The sequence below is a fragment of the Podarcis tiliguerta genome (assembly GCF_965153285.1).
Source record: "Podarcis tiliguerta genome assembly, chromosome: 7".
Taxonomy (NCBI): domain Eukaryota; kingdom Metazoa; phylum Chordata; class Lepidosauria; order Squamata; family Lacertidae; genus Podarcis; species Podarcis tiliguerta.
The window spans coordinates 78209003-78234412 of NC_139540.1; the positions used below are offsets into that span (position 1 = coordinate 78209003).

Consider the following 25410-nt stretch of genomic DNA (forward strand, 5'->3'; position numbering starts at 1 on the left):
ACATCCCATTACAAGATAAAAAATACTAATGAAAGCCAAATACCTGCTTGTCCTCTGTTCATATTAAAAATTCAGCTTACAGAAAGCCAGTCAGAGGGTGGGGTGGGGGGGACAAAACCCAACCAGGGAAAATGAGGAGTGATTCTATAGTGCACAGACAAAATCTTGAAATAAGACACTTTCCTAATGTTTAAAAACAAACACCAGATTTATTTTAAGGAAATCAGCATGTCTCATAACGGTAAACCATTAAAAGCCATTATTATTATTTTGTTCCTTGGCTTGGTTCAGTTTATAGCACTTTACAATCAGTAACGAAGACACAGAATTCCACTCACTTGACAGTTACAAAAAGAGAGATTGCTCAAAGTGAGGTATTTCCTTTAGGAAATTGGTGAATAGTACTGATATCAGGTACAGTCAGACTATATAAACTTGAGACATTGTACAAAAAAGTAACATTCTTTGAAAGATGATTTCAGTAGACAATGAAATGAAACATTTCAGCACTGATAAATCCTTCCACTCCAATCCAGTGCAATGGCTACATGACATCATTGTGTTGATGTAACAGCTGATATACTGTCCTCATCGAAAGCATTTATTTGCTGACGTAACAAGTGACTGTAGATCCAGCTAGGCATTGTTTGAACTATGGTTAATCCCATTTATTTTATCATGGAAACAATTGCCTTTGTACATGTACACAACAGAAACTCAAGTGGAAAAGGTACTTCTGTATCAGAAATGTTGGTTCCAGGATTCTTAGCTTAAGTCAGTACAATACATCATGCGTAATACGCAAAGATACAGCGTTAGAAAACTGCCCCCAGAGTTATTTTATCTCTCTTTAAACACAGAAAAACTTGATTCTGTAGCACTGATTGCCATGGAATGTATATCGCTGATTTTAAGTAAAGTAAAGGTAAAGGTACCCCTGACCGTTAGGTCCAGTCGCGGACGACTCTGGGGTTGCAGCGCTCATCTCGCTCTATAGGCCAATGAGCCGGCATTTGTCCGCAGACAGCTTCCGGGTCATGTGGCCAGCATGACTAAGCCGCTTCTGGCAAACCAGAGCAGCGCACAGAAACACCGTTTACCTTCCCGCCGGAGCGGTACCTATTTATCTACTTGCACTTTGACGTGCTTTCGAACTGCTAGGTTGACAGGAGCAGGGACCGAGCAACGGGAGCTCACCCTGTTGCGGGGATTCGAAGCGCCGACCTTCTGATCCAAGAGGCTCAGTGGTTTAGACCACAGCGTGGATTCAATTGCTACTAAAGTCAAACACATTAATTTTCTCATCAAATAGCACAGATAGGATAAAGGTATTGTCATATCAGCAAAGGTTATTGGTCCAATTAGAGTCCCCCCCCCCCAACCTTTAGGCAGTGGTCCACATTGGATATCACAGTAGCAAAGCAGTCTCCAAACTGACCTGTTCAAGAGACTAGTATTTTTTCTCCAAACTTAATTATGTTAAAAATAATAATATCACAAATGTAGTAATGCTAGACAATATATATAAACAGGACGCTATAGTTTGATTTTGTATTCACAATAATTTTAAAAGGTTTAAAAACATCAAATAATGGTTCAATGTTTTGAAGCCCCCTCTCAAAATAATTTTTTGTCCATAATGGCTATGCAGATATCAGGAGATACAAAAAGATATAGAAAATGACCCCACTGCAACAATCTTGGAGATAGTTTAATAAACTGCTGTAACTTTTAAGTTATAAAGTACTTCATACAAAGCTAGTAGATGTGTAGGACCACAAATGTAGTTACCTTGGCCCTTAAATTATGAATTTCAGAGCTTGTTTAAGAGGAGCTAGTTACATATTAAAGTTCTAAGGTATAACAATTATTACTTTAAAACGCTTTTACTCCCCTAAAAATAATCATACAAAAAACAGTAGTCGATGTAAACAGAACACAAAAACGTTTCACCAGCTACAGCAATCTGACATCTTAAATGTATCCTATTACTTGTGAAATCTTATCTATACAAGAATATTTGTTCTCCCATTTTTTTAATTAGAAAGTTCAAACTTAATGCTGGCTTATTTATACTTCACGAAGTGTACAGATTGATTTTCACAGTATAAGGTGAGATATGTGGAAAATATGTATATTAAGAGCTTTCAAGATTTTTACTCTTACACTTTCATCACCCGAAAGACATTTTTCATGTTTGATAGGAATTAAAAATATACATGTCACTTTTTGAAATGACTTGTAAAGTCAGATATTTTGTTTTCTAGCAGTTTGTCAGCATGGACATTGTTTGATTCAGTTTTGGTCCCAGTTCTACATTAGGTGCTTTTAGAAAAACAAAATTATGGCTGTGACTTAAATTTATTACTTGTTCCCTATGCACAGAAGACTCCCACCCTAACTAATATCATATCACAAACTCTAAATTTCAAAAGCAATTTGTCAGAGGGCACGAGGCGGGTAGAAACTGCTGCCTAAGAAACACGAGTCCAGAGGCCACTGGATAAATGTGGAAATAGTAATGAGATTATTTGGATCCTGAACAGTTTCTAAACATCACTTGAGTCCTTTAACCTTTATAGGCTTAAAGATGAGGCCCCACATTTCTATTTTAGCAGAGGTATTTTCCTCCGCATTTTCAGCAACAGTAAAATTGAGAACACAAGATGCCTACAGAAAAGGAGGTAGACTTGGAATAAAAGCAGTGTCTGAGAAAAGAGATTCAAGATGGATGCTCTCAAAGCTGCCTTACAACCCACAATATGAGCTCAGGATTCCCAATCACTCTCTAGACTTGGCCCTTGGCCTCAGTGCTGCAATGTGATATTAGAGCCATTAAAGTCAAATAGTTGAGACGCTTGGGAAGCTTATAGTGGCTTCCTGGTGCCAAAAGGACTGCTGAACTTCATTACCGAATTTTGAAAAGAAAGGTTAGATAGGAATGACCAGAGACCATGTCGTAGCCACTTCAAAAATGCACTGTGCATGCTGCTAAGATATCAGTTTATCCACTAAGTATTAAAATACTCCCCACTTCTCTGAATTTTCGAGAGGCGCCAAGGGTATCCTTGTGACAGAATTCTACACAACCTTTCCTCCAGAAATATCTATCTCTTAAAGACTTCTAAAGACTACAGATGATCCACCATGAAAAGTTTCATGTGGGGGTGGTTCATGAGTTCATATGACCTGGAGGAGCAAAAAATGCAGGACATCAAGAAAACTTTACCATGTAAAAAGCTCGATGTCAAACCCTTACAAAAGGAGAAAGCTGCTGGACTAAGTATATTTGAAACTCTTAACTAGGAGGTGGGATAGTTTCTTCAGAACACGAATTGGTGCTGATCTATGATAATTCCACTATGGTTCAAATTAATCTTGCATAGACTATTACTGTTCACACCAGAAGTAGTAGTTATTCAGGGGGGCAGAATGTGTAAAAGCCATACAGGTCAGTAGGGGCCTGTAAGAGATCCACGATGAGGTCCATAATATTTAGATGTCAGCACCCAAAAGAGATGTAAGTGAAGAATACATCAATAAAAGGGTTGCAATGAGCTCAGCGGACAGAAAACCTATATTTACATTTCTTTTAAGTACAGAAATGTTTTTTTTTAAAAAAACAGTTGAGTTCTTTAGCATGGGAAACATTTCTATTTTTGAACCAGAAACTGCAAGTTCAAAATAGAAGCCAACAGATATTTAAAAAGTTTTATCCTTGCTAATTTGTTTTTAAAGGAAGGAATCCATTTTCTGCAGATTTTATTGATTGACAATGATGAGAAACCACAATGAGAGTCAATGCCTATCAGCTTTGATTGTCTGAAAAGCAACTAGCTTCTAAATCAGAGAGCAAAAGTCAAATCCAAATTTGAAATTCATCCTAGACTGGTTTTGCCCTTTTAGAAATGTTGAGAAACTATTACCGTATTTTTTGCTCTATAAGACTCCCTTTTCCCCTCCTAAAAAGTAAGGGGAAATATGTGCGTGTCTTATGGAGCGAATGAAGGCTGTACAGCTATCCCAGAAGCCAGAACAGCGAGAGGGATTGCTGCTTTCACTGCATAGCGATCCCTCTTGCTGTTCTGGCTTCTGAGATTCAGAATATTTTTTCCCTTGTTTTCCTCCTCCAAAAACTAGGTGCGTCTTGTGGTCTGGTGCGTCTTATAGAGCGAAAAATACGGTACTTCTCCCTGTTCTGAAGTACTGAAGTTTGTCATCACGAACTGCCACTGACACACTTTTATCTGGACATTTATTGCCTTAAGCAGCAAGGCTCTAATTAAATAGCAGGAAGGCAAGAGCAGTGGAAGCAGTTTAATCCTTCCATTTTGTGAGATAATCTTCCCTAAATTTGTTTACCTCAATTGGTTTGATAATGTTCTTAGCAAGAGGCTTGAGTGGGGAAGCATCTGATAATGGATGTGATCTGAAAACCAAAGTGTTCTTACAACAACTATGTTTAATAAAGAGAAGTAAAATAGACATTGTCATGTTTGAGAAATTAATGCCACAGTAACTTTGCAATTAGATAATTCAGTTGTGATAACTGGAAAACGTTGATGCAACATATTTTGCCTTATTCATCTAATTATTTGTCCTTATCATTTCCCCCCCAATCTGAAATAGAAGAATATGTGAGGCACACTGAGATTCCTTTGATAAACCACACTGGTGATTTCATTGATAAAATTACAGAAAGTTAGGCCTCAAGTTAATTTTGCAGACAGCTGTATTGCACAATTTTACCTTAACTTCCCATATTTGAATGCCTCTGACTCCAGATACAGTGAGTCTTCTGTGCTACTACAAAGTAGTAATTTATTAGGACTACCCTTTGATCATGGGGGAAACATATAACACATGAAGAAGTGGTCATGTTGTACACTTGTTATATGGGCTTTTTTAAAAAAAGAATAAATGATGCTATGCAAACATGATCAGTTGTGCCTCAGTTACCATTTCACTATAGCTTTGCATGGAAAGGAGTGTTTTTAAATGTCAGCCACGCTTGGAAGCTCTTCTGATGCCTCAAAAGGAGCCAAGGAATTCTATTCCACTGTTAAACTTGAAGCTGCCAAGGTTGGACAGATCAGGACGGCATGACTCCCACACAACCTAAACGAAGCTCCAGCTATCTAAGTTTGTGCCCTTTTAAAACAGAAAGCCAAAAACTAAGTTGCAATTAGCACTATGCATATTGGTTCACAAGGTCAGCCCTCCTCCTGGCTCAGGCAAGAGAACTTTTGCCATGCTTAGTTCCGTTTCCACAAATGCTGGCTTGTTGTTATGCTTGAACTGGGAATTGTGGTTTAAAGCCAAGTTAACTTCAAACCATGCTTTATGATGCTAGCTGGCTTAACCTATCCAGAGTTTCCTTTAAATCATGGCTCTTGGGTCATACATCATGGCGCACCAGAACACTGAAAGCAGAAGTAGAAGTTCTCCCAGCCATGTAAGAGGAAGAGGAAAGGAGAGTGTGTAAGCTTGAGGCTTTGCCCAGGCTCATGCACAAAGTGCTAGACCATGGTTTAAGCATTGCACGCAAACCAGCTAAATATGTACAGCAGACCTTTGACACACAAAATATTCCAGATTGCAACTTCCCTGCAAAATGCCTTTTTTTACTATGTCAGCCCCTCATTGTTTAACCCAAGGGCTCTTTCTCTGGGCTCTGCTTAATTTTAGCTGGAGCTTACCAGGTGTCAGCTTTGAGAGCTTTTATTCAAAGACAGACCTTTGAAGGAATACAGTGATAAAGAGAGCAAGTGTAACCAGATCTCACACAAGGTATGACGGCAACAACCTTCCAGATCAGAATGGGTGGCTCCCAGGCAAGCCTGAGCCTTGATGCTTTTAAAAACTAAACCAGAGACAAAGGAAAAAACCCAACAGATTAACCAGCAGACCTTTGGAGGAGAGAACCGAGGGAAGCTAACAGGAGATTTGGGAGGGAGGGAGAAGGAATGAGATAAAGTGTGTTGCTGAAGAATGGCACTGGCAGCTTATTACAGAGTTTTAAACTATGAGCTGGACCTCCGAAAAAACATTGCAGGATGGAATGTTCCTTTTCAGGGTTTCTGCCACCGACACCCTTTCCTAAACTCCATCCTACCCACCCCAATTTTCTGCTCCACCACAAATGCAGAGCATTCTGTAGACAGTAAGGATGCTACATCCTACTTTAGGTTCCTGTTGCTTTTATTCCTGCAACCCTCCCATCTTGTGCTTGAATGGTGCTAATTTGCTACCTAAGGATCAACACTTCAGAGAACACTATTAGCAAGGAATTACCCCCCCACTCTCAGGGTAGCTGGAACTCTGAGGGTTTTTTCTAAAACCTGGTTCTAAAACCAGCTTTCCCGCCCTAAAACCTGTTGCTTTCAGGAGGCAATCTAACAGTGTTAGAAACTGAGATATGAAAGCTAGGAGCTAAATGGCACCATAAACGTAGGTTATGGGTGCAACAGCGGAATGTCTAGGTGCACTTTTTAATAACAAGAATACAAAGCTGAAAATGAATGAACTGCAGCTAAAATATTATGTTCATTTTTCACATGGTCTAGTCCTTCCCTTGCCCACCCCCTAATATTCTTAAGAGGGTCTCTTCTCCAGTATTCAGAGAGTAGCTGGAAGTGGGGAGGCAGAAAAAGGTCTTCCTTTCATTCCACTCTGCAGTTTTAATGTGAAATCTCAGGTGCATGCACCCAGAGCTCAGAAACTGCTCGCACTAATGAAATTCCCTGTTGCAAAATGCGCCTTGAACAATGGGAGTCTCGAGCACTGCAATCTAAACCTTCAAATTCAAGAAGTGGGATCTAATGCAACTCACTTGACCCAAATTCACATGAAACACGTTGGCTGAGATCGTACGAAGATAAATTTACGCAAATGATTACACATGCTGTCATATTCCTATATAAATTTGGCAAAGTGGGAAAGACGGGAGAATAGGCATCATTCCAGGGCTAATAGCATAGGGGAACCTATTGAAAATAGCCTTCGTCTGCCTTTTTCCTAATCCCATCTTACCCACCTAATTTTCAGATAAAAGATACTACACATTCCAGACTCTATATGGAATTTACCTGTGAAACTTCTAAAGGCATTCCATGAGGAGGATTACAGGGTTGTTTTGTTCTTGTTCTTTACAGCACCTACGTCTCCACATGCCTTGCAAGACCTGGAGATTGCTGAGGTTAAAGCAATTCTTCAGAAGAGGATCAATAGCGAAACGAAACAAAACAAAACAAAAAACACCTAACTCGATAGCACAACAGCTCCTGGCGTTACTCTATGTAAAAACCTTTATGCTTCTGAAAGTTATGAAAAAAATATCCCCACATTAAAATTCATTTAAATGACAGTAGGCAGTATAAAAATGCTGTTGACACTTAACTTACTGAAGTAGGACTCTATATTATGGTCATTATCCCACAAACAAGCTGAAATGTATCGAAAGCTGTTCCCACGAGCAGCAGCTAGACTGAAGTGATCATAACAGCTCTTAACGACAACAAAAGTGTCCTTGGTTCTTTGGTCCCAATTTTGAAATACACCACCCCACCAGCTTCAATAGGGCCATTTGCACAATGTTCAGGCTTCGTATAGGCTCTGTTATCTCTACCCACAATGAATAGGAAATTTAGTCTCTGAATTGAGCAGGCATGTAAATAAACCAGAAGTCTGATATCTCTTCAGAATGAAATTAGTCTTTTAAAAATACGACGACAATGTTTCTATTCTTCATGGTATTGCCATCAAGAGAAGACAAGTATCTACTCTAGTCATTCACAGGCAAGGGGCATTCTCCCATAGCATTTCATATGGTGCATGATGTGTAACAGTCAGAAATTACACGGCACAATGGGAGCTTTCATACCGCTAGTGTTTACTTTTAGCATGGTTCAATCACTGCTTTTCTACAAGCAGCATTGCCCCTAGGTTCCTACACTTTAAGGGGTAGAACAGTTTGCATGGATAGCTCAGCTGGTTAGAGCATGGTGCTGATAACACCAAGGTTGCAGGTTCGAGCCCCGTATGGGACAGTTGCATATTCCTGTATTTCAGCGGGTTGGACTAGATGATCCTAAGGGTCCCTTCCACCTCTAGAATTCTACGGTTCTATGTGTGTACCCTGCTATGTTCTGTCCACAACTGTGAACATCACAACAGCCTTCTGAGTGGAGTTGTAACAATGGACCTAAACACACAATTTACAAATGCATTAAAATGCTTGAAAGTAAAAGACTGCACCAAAATAAAAGAGTACAAAACGACGACCCATGTTGCTAAAATAGCACCAACTGGAAAAGTAACGCTGAAGGTGTGCCCACGTGATGTCAAATCTACAGCTCTTGAAATGGATGGAAGAGTAGCATCGTGTTTCAATCTTGTAACTGCTCTGAGATTTATGGAGGAAGGGCGGTATACAAATTTAATAAAAAATGAAGGTATTCTAAGGCTAGAGATTGCTCTGCTGTTTTGTTCCTTCCCCTCCAAAAGTTGGGATTTTGTGAGCTCCGAAAAGGGAAATGGAATAAGTACAGAAAAGGCAGCACGGCCATTTTAATGGCCGGTGCCTGATAAAAAGCGAGTGGACAAAAAGAGGCAATTCTAGAGTTGACCCTAGTCTGGAAGCACCCAGAGTGGAGGATGAGGAAATATGTGGCAGCTGGATGCGCAGTCAGGCATATGAAAGGCAAGAGAGTGAGAAGCTTTGCGGGAAATAAGACGGATCAATGAAAAGCCAGGAGATTCTTCCATGACCTGAGAAGATCACCGCTTGGGAAACAGTTCCATCTGGTGGGGAACAGTAGGAGCAAGAACTTGGTAGAAGCAGGCACCTCTAACAATCCTGTTTGCATTCCTTAGAGCTCCCATTCATTTATTCTCCTCAGGATTATAATTAATTGGTTTCCTCTTCCTTTCTTCATTATCTTGTCTCTTTATTTCCTCCCCAGCTACCTGTGGCATTCTTTCTATCTTTTCTGGTGCAGTTTAGGTTTTTCTCTCACACAGTTTCTTTCTCCCCTCATCCCTGTTGCAGCTGAATACTTCTCCAGCAATCCTGTCTTTGCTGCAAAATGCAACTTTCTCCCCTTCCCCTGTGGGGGAGAGGAGAAAAGTATGATTTTCAAGCAAAGATAGAGCTCAGGAGAACTCCTGCATGGCCTTTGCTTGCTAAACAATTCTTCCTCCCCTGTTTGTCACTTCCATAATCCCTGCGTAAGAATTTTGACAAGTGGGCGGGACACTGTCAATTACGTGACATCATAATGATGCGTGACTGACAGGTGAGAAGTCCTACCCAACTGCCAATGTTGGCTCAGAACAAATAAGGTTCCCCACCCATTCAATATTCATTTGCTGCCAAAGAAAGATGGCTAGTCCTGGATGACTTTGCTAGATTTCAAGTTCCAGAACCAGTGGGTCGCTTACAATAAGTTATGGATGCAATCTCTGGCCTCCACCTAAGACTGTATCCAAACACTGTATTTCTTAGTGCCCATAGATTTCAGGAAACATAGCTGCACATCCCCATTCACTGCAGTCACAGGAAGTACCTGTAGTTTTCATTTGACCAGAGTCATCTTCAATACTGGGCCCTTCCTTTCTACTTGGCTACAGCACCTCAGACCTCCACACAGAGTATGGTTGCCCTGGTGGCTCACCTCTGCTTCCAGAGCAATCTCCTTATCGGCTGTACCACTCTGACTTGGGCCCACTGAGACATAGCTTTGACTCCTCCTTGGTTGAAGACCCAGGGATTCCTTGTAAACCTAGGCAAGAATCACCTGTCTCTGATTGGACAGCTGGTTCATCTTGGAATGCTTATTGAAACCTCAACAGGTATGATGTTGCTCTCTTTAGACTACATTTTGAAGATCAAGGTTCTGGCCTCTTTCAAAAAGGCAGGTGTAATGTTCCTGGAAGAAGTCCTTGACCTCTGCATGCCCTTGGCTCAAATCACAGTCTGGGCCAAACATCACGACCACTGCTTTCAGTTAGCACTTTTCTTGTTACAGTAGGTAACAGCCTATAACAGACACGTTCCTGTGCACGTTCCTTGCTGTCTTCTGCTGACCATGTGTTGGGTGGACCCTGGATTCAAAAGTACAGGTCTCCCTTCAAAGACCTGCCAGGAGTGGCAATTATGTTGGATGCAAGCCTTCAGTGATAGGGTGTGCAAGGCTAGGATTAGTACGTTCAAGTCCACTGGTCGTTGGTGAAAGCGACAATGAGCATCGATTCACTATCCAGACCTTTGTGCCCTGCCTTCACCAAGCAGACTTTTCAACCCTAAAGACTTTTCCTGCTGGAAAGCCAGAAAAAAAAATGCTGCACTCTCAGACAACATAATTGACATCTGAATAAATGAGATGTAAAAGGAAACTCACACATTCGAAACTAGACCTGTATAATTTCGGCATGCATGTGTGTTTGCAATGGCAAAGGAAATTAAATGGTGGCCTGCTTTGTGGCAAAAGAACGCTGATTCACTTCCCCGTGGTTTGATGTAGCTTTAGGAGTCCAGAAAGCAGGCAGTACTGCAGTGAGGAGAAGCAAGCAAAAATCCCCCACTTCTTTGCTCAGCCAGTGTGGTGTAGTGGTAGTGGTTAAGAGCGGTAGTCTTGTAATCTGGTGAACCGGGTTTGATTCCCCGCTCCTCCACATGCAGCTGCTGGGTGACCTTGGGCTAGTCACACTTCTCTGAAGTCTCTCAGTCTCACTCACCTCACAGAGTGTTTGTTGTGGGGGAGCAAGAGAAAGGAGATTGTTAGCCGCTTTGAGACTCCTTCAGGTAGTGATAAAGTGGGATATTAAATCCAAACTCTTCTTCTCTTCTTCTTCAGATAGGGCACAGTGCCATTCAGCTTATACACTTTTGATCAAGTTTCAATGCTCTGTTAACTTGAGGCTACTTTGATGCAGACCAAGGATTCTGCCATTTTCTGATGACAACACAAGTTTGCAAACTGGATTGTGGGAGCTGTCTACTTCTCTGAAGTTCCGCTCCCGTCTTTGTTCCCAAGATGGAGCCATTGCCCAACCAATGACCGTTCTCAGGCTACGGAGAATCGCCGTTCAGATGAATACCAGTGGAACATTTATTGACATAATGGCAAGTCTCATTGAAACTACGTGTGTAACTTCTTGATTTGAGGAGGGAAAAATTCTCTTCCAAACCTATAACAACCTAAATAGTTGCTCAAAATTATGTGATCCCAACAGCATTTTGGAAGGAAGCAGATTCATAGATAAAACGCCTCCAAGTGCATTTGTCTTCTTCTTTTTGATCTCTGTATACATTAAAAGTGGGTTAGAAAGCTGATGTAATACAGTAATTTATACTGTATCTTTTTTTTTTATGTCCAGTTTTTAACTGTAGAAAAGCTGTGGACTGTAGAAGAACACATTTTAGAACAATGAGGTTTTGTGACCATTTGAGGCAATACATTGATTGGAAAAGCGTCTTGCAATGAAAAAGTCACTAAGGCAGGGATAGTAAAAAAAAAAAAAAAAAAAAAAGGAGTCAGATGTTACCAAGCGTTCTTTCTGAAAACGTGTACAACCAAATCTTATGATATCTGTGGGTGATTATGAGGGACTATTTTATTATTATTTATGAAATTTGTATACTTCCCTATACCCACAGGTCTCAGGGCAGTTCACAAGAACTGATGGCTTTCTGGTGTTAGAAATGGTTTATTTTATGCCTGTTCAGTCTCCATTATGCATTGTGTTGTTTCTGTGCAAAAAGCCAAATCCATTGAAGCTGTTTAAAATATACCTTGTTTAATTATCCCCTGCTAGAAAACCCTAAGTGAAATACAACAGAAAAGGCAGGAATATGGCCAGGGCTGTGTGTGTTCTGTGTTCATACCCAATAATTAAATAAATTTGAATTAGGGCAGTATTCAGCATCCTGAGAATTTTAGCTTTCATTTTTTTTTAAAAAATGAACATTTCTGGCCCTTAAGATGTGAAGATAAACGTGAAAGTTATGTGGGCTATGAAATCTCAGCAGCTTTTTATAGTGGGAATAATATGACTTTCCAGAGGTCAGGGGCAATTTGTATCCCACCATTCTTCCAAGGAACTCAAGAGTTCCTTCCTGTCCATTTCATTGTCACAACAACCTTGTGAAGCAGGTGTGGCTGAGAGTGTGATTGGCTCTAGGTAAACTGGTGAGCTTTGTGACTGAGCCAGGATTCAAACTCAGGTCTTCCTGGCGCTAGGCTAACACTCTCAAGCCCTACATCACACTGGGCCTCAGTCTCTCTCACACCTGTCTCATTTATCTATTTGTTTTGGTCATTGTCCAGATTCACGAAAAGCAGAACTATATATAATGTGGAAGTGTATCTAGTTTATATAAACCTTGGAATTCAGGTTTCTTTGAATTTATGTTACTTGGTACAGATTTTTTTCATGCTTTTAGCACAGAATGCACACAACCCAGGGAACAACCACACCCTTCCAATTTTTAATACTACCATGAACTGAATGGCAAAAAAGTCCTCTTACAAGAAAAATAATTTTAAAAATTCCTTAGTTAAAAATATTTTTGCATACTTCTCTTCCTTTAACTGTTTGCTGAAATGAAAACAAAAGGGCTAAATTGAGCTAGCCTTGTTCAGAAGACCGGTGACCACAGTCAGCAGTAAATAGTTGTGTCTTCACATGAAGAAGGAAAGCGGAACTTGAACCCAAACAATTCCCTAAACAGGAATAACACTAATCACCGAAGTGCACTTAACACCATAGGAGCTACAGTATTCTTTACACATGCACACTTTGTAGGACACTTTGTACATGGAACTAAACAATGGAATATAAATATGCAAGCATCTTCTTTTTAAGTACACAAATTAAAAGTTCATTTACATTCTTTACTTTCCAAGATGCTGATGGAAAAAACCAAGATCTTCCAAATAGGAAGTCTGAAGATGCTCATTAATGCAGCAAAATCTTCTCTTTCTCTCTGTCTCTCACAAACACACACACACACACACACACACACACACAAACTTTCCTCTCTGTCTTACACACCCCTCACATACTTCAGATTACATAGTTGTGTGACTATGACGAGCCCAAGACAGGACACGCTCCTCTCACCAGAAGAGGACGCTGGAATTGTTAACATTAATTCAGTTTCTTCTGTGGGTGATTTCTTCTGTCTTCAGTAGTTTCTGGGCTGAAGTCTGTACAGAAACCGTTAGGAGCAGGGCAGCTATCAGTCTCCATTTGATCGGGATATAAATACTCCTCAGCAAAGTTTGGATACATTTCGGCAAACTTGTGGAAATCCTCTAGAAATCAATAAAAGCAAGCATACATTTTAAGCCTTTAAAATTGACATTTTACTTACAAAATCAAGAAGGACTGCAAGACAATAAAAGTACTAAGTAGACTACTAGTTACTAAGTCTCCCATGCCAAACTTTAAGAGCATTTTCCAAAGGGTTGAACCCAATTAAATTATATTTAGAGTAGACCCACTGACACAGGATAGTCATTTTCATTAGTTTCAATGGGTTTTCCCTGAGTAACACTAACATTTGCTAACAACTCAAAATGATTTGCAGAACTACACTATGTTCCTCCCCTCCCCACCTCCTTGAGCTTTAAGCAATGGTTTGTTTGTTTGTTCGTGTTGGCCTTTTCTTGACAGGTCGGTTTATTACATTAGGTAAAGGTAAAAGGTAAAGGACCCCTGGACGGTTAAGTCCAGTCAAAGGCCACTATGGGGTTTTGGTGCTCATCTCGCTTTCAGGCCAAGGGAGCCAGCGTTTGTCCGCAGACAGCTTTCCGGGTCATGTGGCCAGAAGGACTAAACTGCTTCTGGTGCAATGGGACACCGTGACAGAAGCCAGAGAGCAAGGAAACGCCGTTTACCTTCTCGCCACAGGTATAGCTATTTATCTACTTGCACTGGTGTGCTTTCAAACTGGCAGGAGCTGGGACAGAGCAATGGGAGCTCACACTGTCACGCAGATTCGAACCGCCAACCTTCCGATCGGCAAGCCCAAGAAGCTCAGTGGTTTAGACCACAGCGCCCAACACTGCAGCATAATGTCACTGATCATAGAACAGAATGGAACCTTTAGCTACTGGTAACCATAGCATGGACCGCGTTAGTGTGCTGCACTAGGCCTGGACCGATCCAAGTTCAAATTTCCATTTGGCTTGGAAGCTCTCTGGATTACTTTGGGTCATGCACTATCTCTCAGGGTTGCTGTAGGGATCAAAGGGGTGAAGGGGGTGCCAACTATACAAGCTGGAGGAAAAGGTATAGCACATAAACAAGAAATAATAATGCTCCATATACAGACATTCCAGAAAGCCCATTAATGAACACAGGAAGCTGTTTTATATTGATCCAGACTATCTAGTACTGACAGGCTTTTCAGGGTTTCTGACAGAGGCATTCCCAGAGCTACCTGGAGATGTTCGGATTTGAAGCTGGGTCTTAAGCTCTGAGCTACAGCCCTTCCCATGCAACACAATGGCCAGGAACCTGTCACACTTGCCCCCAGGCAGCTGCTCTTTTCCGTGGGACATGCCTGGCCACCACACAAAAGTTCCCCATTGTCTGAAGCTTTCTAAAATCATAGCACGGAACTCACCGTATGTAATTTCCCCCCTTTCGTCGACATCTATAGCTCTGAAAAGGTTTGACACGTTAAGATCTGAAACACCCATGGCAGTCTTTAAAATGCAAGTTAAATCTTCTTCTGTTAGAGCTCCAGTTTCTGACTGATACATCTGTGAAAAATTAAAACGTATGATTTGTTGTTGCAGCAGCAGCAGCAAAGAAACACATTCCCAGGGCCTCTGTTTGACACTTTCCTGCCAGCCAAATAAATCCTCCAACTTCCCTACGCTGATTGATACGCCACCTTTTATTTTCCATTTAGATTTTGCAAATTTTGCTGAAGTCCAAGAGCAAATACGTTTATTGATACAATTTATTAGGTACCTTAAAGGTAAAGGGTAAAGGGACCCCTGACCATTAGGTCCAGTCGTGACCGACTCTGAGGTTGCAGCGCTCATCTCGCTTTATTGGCCGAGGGAGGCGGCGTACAGCTTCTGGGTCATGTGGCCAGCATAACTAAGTCGTTTCTGGCGAACCAGAGCACTGCACAGAAACGCTGTTTACCTTCCCGCTGGAGCGGTACCTATTTATCTACTTGCACTTTTGACGTGCTTTCGAACTGCTAGGTTGGCAGGAGCAGGGACTGAGCAACGGGAGCTCACCCCATTGTGGGGATTTGAACTGCCGAGCTTCTGATTGGCAAGTCCTGGGCTCTGTGGTTTAACCCACAGTGCCACCCGCGTCCCTTTATTAGATACCTTAGGGGCTGCCTATTCCTTTACCAGCCTGCCCAGTGTCTAAGATCTGGCAGAGAGGGCATTTACTGTGACCTACCTCTGGTTTATTCAGAAACAGATAAAGAAAGAGAAAAAGGGCCACACTTAGTGGCCACACCCAGGCTATGGAATATCTTGCCCTCTGAGGTTTGTTTGGCGCCCCTTCTTGCCAACATAGGATGCTTTATATTGTAAGCTCTCTTTGGGGTTTTATCTGCTGTGCCTGTTTTTATTTTTAAATTGCTTTGTTTAATATTATTGCTTTTGTGGATGCAGTATTTTAATTGCTGTAAGCTGTTTTGAGTGGTGCAAATGTAGTGCTCGTTTGGGAGGAAGGACGGGATGTAAACTGAATAAACAACAATGATAATAGCAACAACAACAGCCATCCTGGTATTGCAAATGTGGGGGATTGGCCTCTAGATAAATCAAGGAGCATCTCCACCCCCATCGTTCTGCCCAGACACTGAGGTTCAGCGCTGAGGACCTTCTGGCAGTTCCCTCCCTGTGAGAAGCCAAGTTATAGGGAACCAGGGAGAGGGCCTTCTCGGTAGTGGCACCCACCCTGTGGAACTCCCTTCCACCAGATGTCAAAGAGAAGAACAACTACCAGACTTTTAGAAGACATCTGAAGGCAGCCCTGTTTAGGGAAGCTTTTAATGTTTAATAGACCACTGTATTTTAATACTTTGTTGGAAGCCACTGGGGAAACCCAGCCAGATGGGCGGGGTATAAATAATAAATTATCATCATCATCATCATCATTATCATTATTAAACATGCAATCGCCTCTCCACTAAAAGTAGTACTCAAGGTAATATAAGGAATTACAGTACATAAAAATACAAAGGCCAACCATGTTACTAAATGCCAGTTAAAATCCCATTCTCTCAAGGTCTGTTGCAGGAAACTGACTAATCATGCATCATCACTGCAACGGATACAGGAGACTTCATTTGTCACCTAAATTCTGCTGAGGCTGTAATCTGGTGAGCCAGCATAAGGAAACGCAATCCACAGGTGTGATGCCACAATAGAGTTGAGTGCTGGAGGGATAAGAGAGCATCGGGGAGCTCATACGCTCATACGCCCTTGAGTTCTTTTGATTTACTGCCTCTTTTATTCTGTGGGAACTGTTCATTTTGCCAGTTAGGCAATGTATTGTGTACAGTGGTGCCTTGCAAGACGAAATTAATCCGTTCCGCAAGTCTCTTCATCTAGCGGTTTTTTCGTCTTGCGAAGCAACCCTATTAGCGGATTAGCGCTATTAGCGATTTAGCGGCTATTAAAGGCTTAAGGGATTAGCGGATTAGCTGCTAAAAGGCTATTAGCAGCTTAGCGCCTTAGAAAAAGGGGGTGGGGAGCGGAAAACCCCCCTCAAGAATCGCAAGACATTTTCGTCTTGCGAAGCAAGCCCATAGAGAAATTCATCCTGCGAAGCACCTCTGAAAACGGAAAACCCTTTCGTCTAGCGGGTTTTCCGTCTTGCGAGGCATTCGTCTTGCGGGGCACCACTGTATTGTTAGCTGCCTTGGTGGTCCTGGTGGACAGAAAGGCAGGTCAAAAATATTTTGAAATAAAAATAAGACCTGGCAACGTCCAGAGCAGGATCACCCCAGATGTGTTTAGGGTAAGGGGCTGCTCATGCTGGAAAAGGTGGTCCTTCAGATATACGGAGCTCAGGAAATCCAGCGCTTTCAAAAGGTACACAAACTTTGGCTTTCACTTACATCACTTGATTTCTCGGTGCTCAATGACTCACAGATGAGTATGTGAATTAACTTTCCTGATAAACATTAAGTTTGAGGTATCATCAAGTGACACCCCCCCCCATTTGTTAGCCCCTCTTTGGCCACAGTTCATAAAATAAAGCATCAATGTACAATAAGACACAATTACCAGAAAGGATGTCTCTGTGGTGTTGTATATGTGATGGCACACTCACATTTACAAGTTGTCGCTTGATGCTGCTTTCATCAAGTGATGAGCATGCAAGCTACTTTTTTCTTACCCATTTGCCTGCATAGGCAGCAATTTGCACAATCTCATGCTCCTGCTTGCTGATTTGGAAAAAAACACAAAACAGGGCACAACAGATTGCTGCTGTGTTTTGCGGGCCAATATGCATGTGAGTGACTATGGCTACTGTTAGATGCTGACTACTGTACAGAACTTGTATAAAACAAGTAATGACCGGAGATGCGGAGAAGTTGTAGTCAATGTAACGAATTGACCTGTTTTGCCACCCCCCCCCCAAAAAAAAGGAAAAGGGAAAAAAGGGCTTTGTTTTTAAAAATGGCTTTCAACAAACCGTCTTAATAAAAGCTGCTACTTGCCTTAAAAGCCAGCTGTATCGTTTGCAAAGTTTTGGATGGCCGACAGACTACTGACAAAGCGATTACATATTCTCTTAAGTCAATCAGACCGCCTTCCTTCTGTAAAAAAAAGAAACAAAACTGTATTACCAGTTTCATAGAAAATACCCACTGAAGAAAAGAAAATTCTGAAAGGTACACATAAAAAGAGCTCACGTGGAGGTTTCAGCACAAAGATTTTTAAACGAAGAAACTAGTGTTAAAATACCAGCTCATCTGCAATTAACTAAGGGACTAACTCCTCTGAACTTTTGAAACATTTTATATTTCTCAGTTGTTTTACAGCAAGGAACCCTTTCTGGCCAGATCTTTCTCTCCCCAAACCCTGGTGGGCAGGAAGCCCACCTGCTAATCACCTGGCATCATAGTGCTATCAGTTAATGTAACCCTTTGAGCCCTTGATTGTCAAAACCTCAAAAAGAAACATGAGGCTTTCAAACAGCCCTTTGTGGGCTTTCAAATAGTTCTCGCATGTGGCTGTTTATAGAGAGCTTTGATGCAACACTACGTTATGCTTGCTATATATGTGTATGTATATAGTCTAATAGTCTGTAGTCTAATTTGTAAAATAAGTCATAGTCACCCTGTATCCCTTGTGCTACATTTCTCCATGGTAAAAATGATGACTGGAAGCCAATAGGATGCGTAATTTCAGACTACTAATGTTCGCACAGCAGGCAAAAGGCATGCACACAAGACCTTCTGAATTTAGTAATCACTTTTCCGAAACTATTGTTCATAACATAAACGAGTACTTTCTATGTTACAGCTATATTAACCACACTCACAAATGAAAACTGCATTCCTAACGAAAGAATGCCCAAGGCCTTCATTCAAATAATAAAAGTGGTTATTTAGAAATTTCAAGACTGTCATCTTTCTTACCTCATCAAAAAGTGCAAACATGTTTTCTAATGTGTCAGAAACCGGGACTTCTAGGTATTCCGCAAACTCCTTGAGACTGACCCTTTTGTCTTTCATTCTCTTGGTATTTCCTGAATATGCATCAAGCTCTCTTTCAAGCTTCTCTGGCTTTAATCTAAACATGGGAGAAAAACAAACCAAGGCTGAAATTGTAGACAACCCTCTCTTTCTTTTTCTTACAGGAGTGTTGAGGAGGACAAACCAGGCAGTTTGTAATTTCCTATCAATCCACTAACAGAAGATTAATGCTAAAAACCTATCCCTGATGTGTGATATGTTTAGCCTGGTAAAGAGGAGACTGAGAGGAGATATGAGAGCTGTCAGGAAACTGCCATCAGAACAGGCGTGGGATACAGAGGGGCAGTTGTGTTACAGGGAGGCTCCGAAAATCTTGCGAAGCAGTTCTTCTTCCGGTGATGAGGAAAACCCCCACCTCCGGTGGGGAAGAAGTGAAAGGACCAGAGGGTGATGGTAGGAGCCTCAACAACGCTCCTGGCAAAGCTGGCCAGGAGGGAAGCACACCCATTCCATCGCTCACCCTGCACAGAAGTCTAAAGCATAAAGAGGGAAGGGAAAGGCTGGGCATAATGAGACTTTTATGCTGGGGGAGGTCCAGGAAACAAGCACTCCCGGATTCTGCTAGTGATTGAGGCAGACATGAACTTTGGGGTTCTGCAATGTAAATAGTTTTGCACCTAAAAAAACCCTGTAAAAGACAGGTCGGAGTCCTGCCTGGTTACTCATGAGCAACAACCTAAGCCATCTGACAATAAAAGGTAAAGGGACCCCTGACCATTAGGTCTAGTCGTGACCGACTCTGGGGTTGCGGTGCTCATCTCGCTTTATTGGCCGAGGGAGCCGACGTACAGCTTCTGGGTCATGTGGTCAGAATGACTAAGCTGCTTCTGGTGAACCAGAGCAGCGCAAGGAAATGTTGTTTACCTTCCTGCTTGAGTGGTATCTATTTATCTACTTGCACTTTGACGTGCTTTCAAACTGTTAGGTTGGCAGGAGCAGGGACCGAGCAACATAGAGCAAGCTTGTTTTCTCCTCCTCTAGAGGCTAGGACCCAAACCAATGGATTCAAGTTACAAGAAAGGAAGAACTTCCTGACACTAAGAGCTGTTTGACAGTGGAATGATTCCCAAGAGAGGAGTTCGACTCTCCTCCCTTGGAGGATTTTAAGCAGAGGCTGGATGGCCATCTGTCCTAGATGCTTTAGTTGTGATTCCTACATTGCAGGGGTTGGATTAGATAACCCTCAGCTTCCTTTCCAACTCTACAATTCAATGAATCTACACCTTTTCTTCCTGTGGTGGATCATTCAGACATGCATCTCTTCACTCTTCATTCTGAATGACAGAGTTCCAGGAATTCTGTACCACGCAATCTGAATATACAGTTTTGCTCTAAAACAACGTGGGAGAGCATTTGGATAAATTCAGTTTTCAGGAGAGGAAAGTTCTAATGCAATATCCCGAACTGGAAAAAGTGGCTCCCACTTTATATTTGCAGTTATAGAAAAAGCCCTCCTTTAAAAATGTCATCATCATCATCATCTCAGATTCTCATCTACCACTGACAACCACCAAGCTTCAAGGCTGTGATGAAGCTGGATCTAACAAGGTAAGATTCAATACCATATCAATACTGCATAAACAATACATCTGTTAAGAGTGTGGGGACTTAACAGCTGTAACTTCTTGACATTTTGAAATGTGAGTGAACATGGGAAGTGTCCAATATAACATGTTAAGCCAAAAGGGTTTTTTTTGTTTTGTTAACTTAATATAAATTTAAGCAATGCGGACTCTGATTTCTGCAAACCACAGCCCTGGCATCTAACTTGTGTTGAGATGAGTTCCCATGAGGGGGAAGTGATATACAGATGGCTCTTCCTTTCTGTCTCTACTGTAAGTTGTAATATGCTACGTTCACCCAGGAATACAAATTACGACTTTCCTAATTATCGGAACCAGAGTCAACTGAAGCCAGGAATGCTCAACTGAATTAAGTGGCAAGAAGCCTATTATAACTAGATCTTGCACAACTCTGGCAGATGTCAAATTTGTTAAGCTTTTGAAACCTCTGTGATTCTGGTCTGCTCCTGCAAGATTGCAAAACATTGCCCCCACAACCTCCCAGATGCTTTACTTTTTTTTTAATTGCCTTTAAACCGATTTGTAAAAAAGAAAAGTTACATGGAAAAAAAAAATGAGAGACATTGCACATACCTTTGTAAATCAAGAAAATCTATAATTAAAATACTTTTTTTTTTTTTTAAAAAAATTGCTTTTATAAAGTTAGTAAAGGTAAAGGGACCCCTGACCATTAGGTCCAGTTGTGACTGACTCTGGGGTTGCGGTGCTCATCTTGCTTTATTGGCCAAGGGAGCCGGCATACAGCTTCCAGGTCATGTGGCCAGCGTGACTAAGCCGCTTCTGGCGAACCAGAGCAGCACATGGAAACACCATTTACCTTCCCGCTGGAGCGGTACCTATTTATCTACTTGCACTTTGACGTGCTTTTGAACTGCTAGGTGGGCAGGAGCTGGGACTGAGCAACAGGAGCTCACTCCGTCGCGGGGATTCGAACCGCCGACCTTCTGATCGGGAAGTCCTAGGCTCTGTGGTTAAGCCACAGAGCCACCCGCGTCCCATTTATAAAGTTACAAAGCGATTAAAACATTCTGTCGTACAGTTCCACACTTTTATCAATCTGCTCACCCAAGGCTTCTCACAAGCTTTGCAAATTCTAAGAGGCAGGTGTCTGAAGGGAGACGAAGTTGTCCTTCAGCCAAAGCTAGCTGGCAATCTTCAAAAGTGTAGTCCGTTACTGGAACCCCCAAAGCCCTTGATGGGGGGAAAAAGCAGGAATTTACACAACAGCATCAAACTTTATTTATAACAGCAGCCTTATAAAGCAGACGCAATCTAAACGCCACATTTTCACTATGCCAAAGCTCACGATGTGGTCTGGTAAGTCAAGGAAAGAGTAGCTTTCATCAAGAGTACTTCAAATTTAAAAACAGGGATGAAGAGACAAAGAAAAGGGAGGGAACATTTAAATCTGCCTAAAACCCTTAAACCACTAGACCTTCCCTCCTGCATGTTTCTCAACTGTTTGGTGTATATTTATGTGTGTTTATGCATCTTAAAACCACTATAAAAAACTTTCCCCAGACATGTACCATATTTTTCGCTCTATAAGACTCACTTTTCCCCTCCTAAAAAGTAAGGGGAAATGTGTGTGCGTCTTATGGAGTGAATGCAGGCTGCACAGCTATCACAGAAGCCAGAAGAGCAAGAGGGATCACTGCTTTCACTGCGCAGCGGTCCCTCTTGTTGTTCTGGGTTCTGAGATTCAGAATATTTTTTTCCTTGTTTTCCTCCTCCAAAAACTAGGTGAGTCTTATGGTCTGGTGCGTCTTATAGAGCAAAAAATATGGTATTTAAATTGTTCAGTAGCACCTTAGAGACCAAACTAAGTTTGTTACTGGTTTGAGCTTTCATGTGCATGCACACTTCTTCAGATACCTGAAGAATATCTGAAGAAGACAACTGAAGGTATCTGAAGAAGTGTGCATGCACACGAAAACTCACACCAATAACAAACTTAGTTGGTCTCTAAGGAGCTCCTGGAAGGGATTTTTAAATTTTGTTTCGACTACGGCAGACCAACACGGCTACCTACCTGTAATTAAAATGTTCAGTTACAGTTATTAGCAGCCAGTGCATTCTGGTGGGCAGTGCATTGGGTATATCTTTAAATTGTTTTCTTGCTACTTCTAAACTGCACCTTAATCTACAACCATAACGTATCTGCTTCGATTTTCAGTTTGAATGATAGGATTGGTTCCCTAGAAATTCGGGTATTCTTTCCCAGTCAGATATAGAGGATGGTCACTGGGAATTATGTTGATTTTTCACCTCTTGAAAATTGGTCTATGTAGTCCTACAGGGATTAGTATCTGCACCAATCCTGTTGATCATCTATATAAAGCCACTCAGAGAGATTGCCCACTGTTTTGGAGTGAGGAACTTTCCCCAAACATCCAGCTACTCTATTGGCCATAAAACCACTGTTTGAAAGTTGTGGGCAGGTAGTTAAGGATTAATAGACTGAAAATGAACCCGGACAAGTCAAAGTTGACACTAGTAGGGATTTGTCAGATCTTAGAAGGAACAGATTTTCTTGTCATTGACGGGGTTGTAATTTCTCCAGCAAAAACAGGTTCAGATTCCAGTCCACACTTGGGATGCAGTCAGCTTTTGTTAGGTTTGATATATTTCTTTTCTGCAATGTCCACAATGTCAGCACACACATTAAAATAAGTAGAATATTTCGGTACAAACGTCTAAATAAGCAGATACCATCATGGTGCTATTTGGACAGCAGTTTACTTACTGTGCCATGATCCGTCTCACGTTATTTGCATACAGAGATGGGTTTCTCTTTTCTTCTTCAGAGGGTATATACACAGGCAGGAACTGCAAGGAGAAAAAATGGTTTCAGCACAAACGTGTTACCGTATTTCACAGGCAAAAGTATAAACTCACACTAATAATGTTGCTTTTAAGTACAGGATCAAATGTTCATAAGCAAATACAAAACCAAAAACCCAAAAAACACAACCCTGAATTTTTACACACATCATTAAAGAGTAGCAACATTTCAGGTTATTTTGTTTCCAACCTCCCTCCCTTTATTACTGTATTTTTCGCTCTATAAGACGCACCAGACCACAAGATGCACCTAGTTTTTGGAGGAGGAAAACATGAAGAAAGAAAAAAATCCGAATCTCAGAAGCCAGAACAGCAAGAGGGATTGCTGCTCAGTGAAAGCAGCAATCCCTCTTGCTGTTCTGGCTCCTGTGATAGCTGCGCAGCCTGCATTCGCTCCATAAGACGCAAACACATTTCCCCTTACTTTTTAGGAGGGAAAAAGTGAGTCTTATAGAGCAAAAAATACGGTAATTTGGATTTTTAAAAGGAACTGTCAGGGGTTCAGGAGCAGAGTCACAGGAGAGGGAGGAAACGGAGAGCGAGGGGGAGGAGTCCGAAGGAAATGTCAGCTACGACAGTAGTCCGAGGTCTCTGAGTCTCTCCAGTGACTCGGAGGATTCACAGAAAGGGGCCCCCATAGTCAGGGCAAGAGGAGTGCCCAGGGGGACACCTCGGGAAGAAGGGGCCAGAGGGGACTCAGAGAGTAGCAGCTGGAAATCCGGACCAGCGTCCCCCCCAGAGGGCAGTAGGGGGGAGGAGTCCAAGGCATCGGGATCAGGGAGCGCGCAGGCAGAGGGAGAACGTGAGGCAGGAGTGGCCACACCCTCGTCAGGGAGCGAGGAAACGGTCATCAGGAAAGTTAAACGCGCGCGCGCGCCAAGTTCAAATGTACAGGAGGGCGGCAAGGTGGGCAGCCCGGGTAGGGAGCCAGGTCCTAAAGCCCGCCGAAGAGAGGGGGAGGAGTCAGAGGGGTCAACGTCTGCGTCAGAAGAGTCCAGGAGGGAAGAGACCCCGGGGGGTAGTAAGACCCAGAGGAAGAGAGAGAGAAGGAAGAGGTGGAGTAAGATTAGAGTCTTAAACTGGTGCACAGGGGGCGGAGACTCAGACAGAGCTTCGCCGGTCTAAAGTCCAGACGTAGAGCTGGGACGCTGAGACTTGGAAATGGAGACTATTCTTCAATAAAGACTTTGATACTGTACTACCGGCTAGCGTGGGTCCTTGGTGAGCTGGGACCCGGAGCCAGCTCTGACAGTAAGCTCTGTCTCAATTTAAAATTTTGGCACCAAGAACCTCGCCACGTGAGTCGACGCAGCGAGGGCAGAGGAGGGGTGCTTCCAGAGCTCACAAAACTCAGGCAAGATGACGACGGAAGAGCAGATATCAGCCCTGCAAGCAGCTGTGACACAACTCAGCACGGAGGTAATTGCATCCAGAAAAAGAGAGGAGGAAATGAGTAACGCCTGCCGGGATCTCCAAGTAAGGTTGGACGTGCTTTCTAAACAGGGGCCACCTGGATCCAAAGCAGAAGGCATTGGCTTGGGAAAGAGGGGAGGCAGCCTTGTATCTCATTTTGACGGGAGTTTGCAGCAGTACCCCAACTTCAGAGCAGACCTGTTGTTTGCGCTGGATCTGCTTGACAAAGACTTTAGAGATGAAAGAGAGAAAGTGGGGTTTATCCTATCCCATTTGCATGGGGAAGCCAAAACGTGGCTGAGAAATTTATGGAGGGATAATGATCCGGCGCTCCAAGATGCGAAGGCTTTCATTAAAGCAATGGATTCGTGTTTTTTATCAAAGATAGACATCGATATTGCCAGGAGAGACATACATGGTCTTAAACAGGGCAAAGCCAGCGTGCGGCAGTACCATACACGCTTTTTCGGACTGGTCCATGCACTGGGATGGGACAAAGCTTCTGCGCCAGTGAGAGACCTCTTTTGGGAGGGCTTGAATACAGAGGTAAAAGCGGAGATTGGAAGGGGGGAGAGGCCAAGGAGCACCCAGGAAGTAGTCCAGAGGGCTCTGGAGATCGGGGTGCATCTGGAGGAACGTCCTTGCAACAGAGAAGAAGGACGTTGGGGAAGGGCATCAACCAGAGCACCTCCCTTCTATCCCAAAGAAGCAGCGCGTGCGCAATCCACACCCTCGCAGGGAGGGGGAGAGGAACCGATGGAGATCGGAGGTGCCAGGGCTCAGTCAGCTACCAGAGCCCTAACGCCGGGAGCA

At 42.5% G+C, this 25410-nt stretch overlaps 1 protein-coding gene across 2 annotated transcripts in view; it reads right to left on the bottom strand.

Annotated features, from left to right (window-relative positions):
• Nucleotides 1-4615: 4615 nt before the first annotated feature.
• LPCAT1 (lysophosphatidylcholine acyltransferase 1) overlaps nt 4616-25410 on the bottom strand; it is a 60110-nt gene continuing 39315 nt past the window's right edge. For both annotated transcript variants that reach the window (XM_083449500.1, XM_083449501.1), the window contains exons 9-14: nt 23087-23169; nt 21406-21531; nt 18641-18794; nt 17717-17815; nt 14636-14774; nt 4616-13319 (exon numbers count right to left, since the gene is read on the bottom strand). In XM_083449500.1, coding sequence (XP_083305626.1) covers nt 13153-13319; nt 14636-14774; nt 17717-17815; nt 18641-18794; nt 21406-21531; nt 23087-23169 — 768 coding nt within the window. In that variant the 3' untranslated portion in view covers nt 4616-13152. The remainder of the gene's footprint in view (nt 13320-14635; nt 14775-17716; nt 17816-18640; nt 18795-21405; nt 21532-23086; nt 23170-25410) is intronic.